The 4,634-nt window shown below is 48.9% G+C and overlaps 1 protein-coding gene across 1 annotated transcript; it reads right to left on the minus strand.

Moving 5' to 3' along the window:
* Positions 1-3,451: 3,451 nt before the first annotated feature.
* LOC142472002 (epidermal differentiation-specific protein-like) lies at positions 3,452-3,976 on the minus strand. Its single transcript, XM_075578612.1, has one exon. The coding sequence runs from the start codon at positions 3,974-3,976 to the stop codon at positions 3,452-3,454; it is 525 nt and encodes a 174-aa protein (XP_075434727.1).
* Positions 3,977-4,634: the final 658 nt, after the last annotated feature.

Consider the following 4,634-nt stretch of genomic DNA (forward strand, 5'->3'; position numbering starts at 1 on the left):
AGGAAACCGCGAACTCCTCGCAATAAAGATGGCCTTAGAAGAATGGCGACACCTTCTCGAGGGTACTGAGACACCAGTCACTATCCTGACTGACCACAAGAATCTACTCTACATTGAAGGTGCGCGTCGCTTGGGGTCACGACAGGCACGGTGGTCCCTATTTTTCACCCGTTTTAACTTTCTTATATCGTATATTCCTGGTTCCAAAAATGTAAAAGCCGATGCACTATCCAGACAATTCCTGGTCGAGGACAGAGCAGAGGATCATCAACAGACTATACTTCCTCCCGCATGTATTTTGTCTGTCAACACCTTTGACGCCTTACCACACATTACCAGGGCTCAACGTAACATCCCTGTAGGCCTCAAGGTTCCAGAAGAACGTCTGTTCACTCCCACGAACTTCCATAGGAAAGTGATGGAATGGGGTCATGCTTCCAGGACCGCTGGTCATCCTGGCACCAGGAGAACAATCGACCTTCTGGTGTCCAGGCATGCGCAAAGATATTGAAAGATTTGTGGCTTCATGTCCCATATGCGCTCAGAATAAGACGCCTCGCAATAGGCCGGTAGGCCTTCTTCAACCACTACCAATTCCAGATCGTCCATGGACACATCTCTCCATGGATTTTATCGTGGAGTTACCCAGCTCTAAAGGGATGAACACCATACTGGTGGTTGTGGATCGCTTTTCCAAACAGGCGCATTTCATCCCACTTAAAGGTTTGCCCAGCGCACCTAAACTCTCAGAAGTCTTCGTCAAGGAGATTTTCAGACTCCACGGTACTCCACAAGTCATAGTCTCGGATCGAGGCTCGCAATTTATCTCCAGATTCTGGAGAGCATTCTGCCAACGTCTGGGCATTTCACTTCATTTCTCCTCTGGGTACCACCCACAAACGAATGGACAAACGGAAAAGACCAATCAGTCCTTAGAACAGTTCATTCACTGTTTTGTCTCGGATTCACAGGACAATTGGTCTGATCTCCTCCCATGGGCAGAATTTTCACATAATAACCTTAGAAATGAGTCCATTCAACAGTCCCCCTTTTTCACGAATTATGGATTTCATGCCTCGGCCTTTCCTTCCACAGTCTCCAGTTCGGGAGTGCCCGCCGCCGAGGACAGAATCCAGTGCCTCCAGGACTCTTGTGAGAAGATTCAGGGGAACTTGAAACAAGCCATCAGTATGCAGAAGAAACAAGCCGATCGTCACCGTCGGGAGGTTCCATCTTTTACTCCTGGACAAAAGGTCTGGCTTTCAACGAAGAATATTCGTCTCAAGGTCTCTTCACCCAAATTGGCACCCAGATTCATTGGCCCATTCGTCATTACGGAGAGGGTCAATCCTGTCACATACCGGCTTAAGTTGCCGGCAACCATGAAGATTCCTTCCGCTTTTTACATTTCTCTTTTGAAACCCTTTATCCAGGATCCCCAATCATCCATTCGAGACTTGCCACCTCAGCCTGTTCTTGTGGAGGCTCAACAGGAGTTTGAGGTGCAGACAATCTTCGACTTCAGAATATCAAGGGGGAAACTGCAATACCTCGTGCATTGGAGGGGTTATGGTCCAGAGGAACGTGAATGGAACAGGTACACGCTTCCAGATTGGTCAGGGCTTTTCATCACAGATACCCTTTGAAGCCTGCCCTGGGTCGTCCGGAGGTCTCCCCTGAAGGGGGGGGTACTGTCAGGATCGGCGCCAGGCTCCGCCCCCAGCACACGTCACCCGGCTGTACCTCTGACATTCACAGACCGCTATCGGTGCACACGCAGCTGCGCAATGCTTCATACGCAGAGGCGCGCTCCCGCAGTATCACCACAGCACCCACTCTGCGTCGCACTCCTCATACGCGCGCATGCCACACGCCAACGAACACTAGCAGCATCAGCTGTGTTACACCAGTAGTCAATCCTGCACTACCCTATCAGCTCGTGGCTTATGTGTGAGGTCATCATCTGCTAGTTCCTGATTGGTGCTTTCCCCTTTAAATGCCTTCCGGTTTCACTTTCACTTTGCTGGACATAGACACTGTTGTGCTGTGCTCGCTGCTTCTTGGATCTTGTCTGTTCCTGTGCCTTGCCTGACTCGTGTTGTGACCCCTGCTTGTACCTGGACCTTTGGCTTGTTTTTGGACCCCCGCTCTCTCCTCTCCTTGATCACATCTTCGGATAACGACGATTCGTCTCTCTCCAACCCCGGATCACGGCAAGTACCACGGCTTCCCCGAACTCTCCTGCCCCGACCCATCTCCACGACTCCGACAACGCATTCCGGACCTGGCTCCGTGGTTGTAGGGCGGCGGTTTTATACATCCCCACCTCAGCCCCGCGGTCTAGTCCTGTTTGTGGTGAGCGCAGCGTGACAGTTTATGACTATGTAACGGGGGTTACATATGAGAGTCCTTCCAACGCAGATACTATAACCACAGAATGAGTGGGGGGAATTATCGGGCAGTGAGGAATGGGGCTATATACACACTTACATATTTAATTTCAGGTGTGTTTAGTTGCACCTATAGAAAATAATTATATTGTTCTGATTGCATAAAATAAACATGTAAACATTATCAATGATTACATTCCCCCTATATAAGGAGCCTGCAGAAGTAGCCCTTTATACACTATACACAGGTATATATACCCAGATACCTTACTATCTATTTTGCTGCTAGATTAATACATTTCCTAATACAACTCATAATGCTGGTATTCCATACACCTTCATTCTTATACACACACTGTCACACACATATACACACACATATATACACACATATACACACACATATACACACGCACACACACACACACACACACACACACGCTCACATACACACACACACACACAACTGTACTTACACCCAGAGACACAGGGAGACGTCACTGCTCTCAGAAAGGTTTATTATTACTGTATGATTACAGCAGAATTAGCAGATAAGGAGGGTGGGGGGGGGGGGCGGTGGGAGAATAAGAGGGGTTCAGGGGCTTCCCAATTTTCAGCCTGAGCCCATCACCAGCAGCTCCTCTTTAATGGTCACTTAGTGTCCCCTCTTCTCTGCCCGGTCCTGCGGCAGTACAGGTCCCACACGTGGTGTTTCCAAGTCTCAGATCTCCGGGTCTCTCACACAGGAGAAACAGGACAGGGGTGCGGGGGGAGAGCACAGGCTTCTTCAGATGGGTTCTCATCACAGCTTGCAGGGAAGGGGGAAAAGCTTCTGATTATACAGGAGGTATAGGGTATAAAGCAGGATTCAGGCAGGACAGGCTGGCGGTGTGCTCGGTGCTTTCCCTGCCAGTCCCTGGGAGCAGAGTGTGCAGGGATCAGGCAGGACAGGCTGGCGGTGTGCTCGGTGCTTTCCCTGCCATTCCCTGGGAGCAGAGAGAGGAGTGTGCAGGGATCTGGAGGCTCTGTGTTGGCTGCTCATGCACCGTGACATCTCTTTATTATGACGTGAAGGGCTTCAGAGATTTCAACTTGTCATCCCATTTAATAGTAGAGTAGTTTGGTACGCTATCTCCAGCCACCGCAGCCATCATCTTTCCTTGGTAATGTTCCTTGTCATACAGGATCCAGGCTCCTGATTCCACTTTGTGAGATGAGATCTTGTTATCCATGCCTGACGTTGATATTATGGGCTGTGTGTCCAGCAGGGTGGTCATGGCACCCTTATAGTCCTTGTCCACATACAGATTGATCTTGGGGGTAGACAGGCCACCTCTAATGACCTTCACAGAGGCGATTTTGTTATTGAATTCAGGGAGAATGGCATGCTTTCCTTCCTTGTACATTTCAAAGTCCCCTCCATAGTTTATCTCTGCGAAGACTATCCAGGGGTCCCCAGTGACTCGCAGGGATGAGGCTCTCTTCATAAATCTGTGCACTGTCAGGTCTGGGGTACTCTCACGTACAGAGATGGCGCCGTTGATACCCTTAAAGTTTGGATCGTCAAACAGCTCAATCCTGTTCATCTTTGCGTGTTCCTTGTGGTTGATGTGTCACAGGGTAACAATGTCTCTGAGGCTCAAGGAGAGATAATGTTCTCTCCAAGCAGAGGAGCCAGGATTATATACTCATGTACCTGTGTATGTCACTATGTGGGGGGGGGGAGGAATTAAGATGTCCAAAGAGATGTAGGTTTTAATGTTTTGACCTTTCACCTTTTATTCCTTCCATTGAAAACCAGATAATAACATTTCAGAACACGGACATAATCAGAGAACAGGTTACTTGTTGCTTTGTTTCTTTCCAGAGGTAGCGAGTGACATCGTCAATAACAAAATATATGATCTGTAAACCAAACACGGAAAGAAAGAATGTAACCATTTTATCCATTACTAATAATGCAACACATTCCAACTGTGAGCTCGGCTGTTTTAACCCTTCATTCTACCCATGTACAATAAAAGTGCTCAATGAAGATTTCAAGCATAAATATATAGTCTGGGTCCCCCCTAGGTCCCCCTTGGCCCCCTTACTTGGCGGCTGGCAGCAGAAGCTGTGGCGAACGTGGCGGTAGACAGTAGCAGGTGCAGGTTCCTGCGGGCAGTCAGGGTACACCACGGTGGCTTCCTTTGCAGGGCGCTGCCATCTTGCGTATGCATGCACAGTGAGGAAACAGGAACTATG

Source organism: Ascaphus truei, chromosome 1 (assembly GCF_040206685.1).
Source record: "Ascaphus truei isolate aAscTru1 chromosome 1, aAscTru1.hap1, whole genome shotgun sequence".
Lineage (NCBI taxonomy): Eukaryota > Metazoa > Chordata > Amphibia > Anura > Ascaphidae > Ascaphus > Ascaphus truei.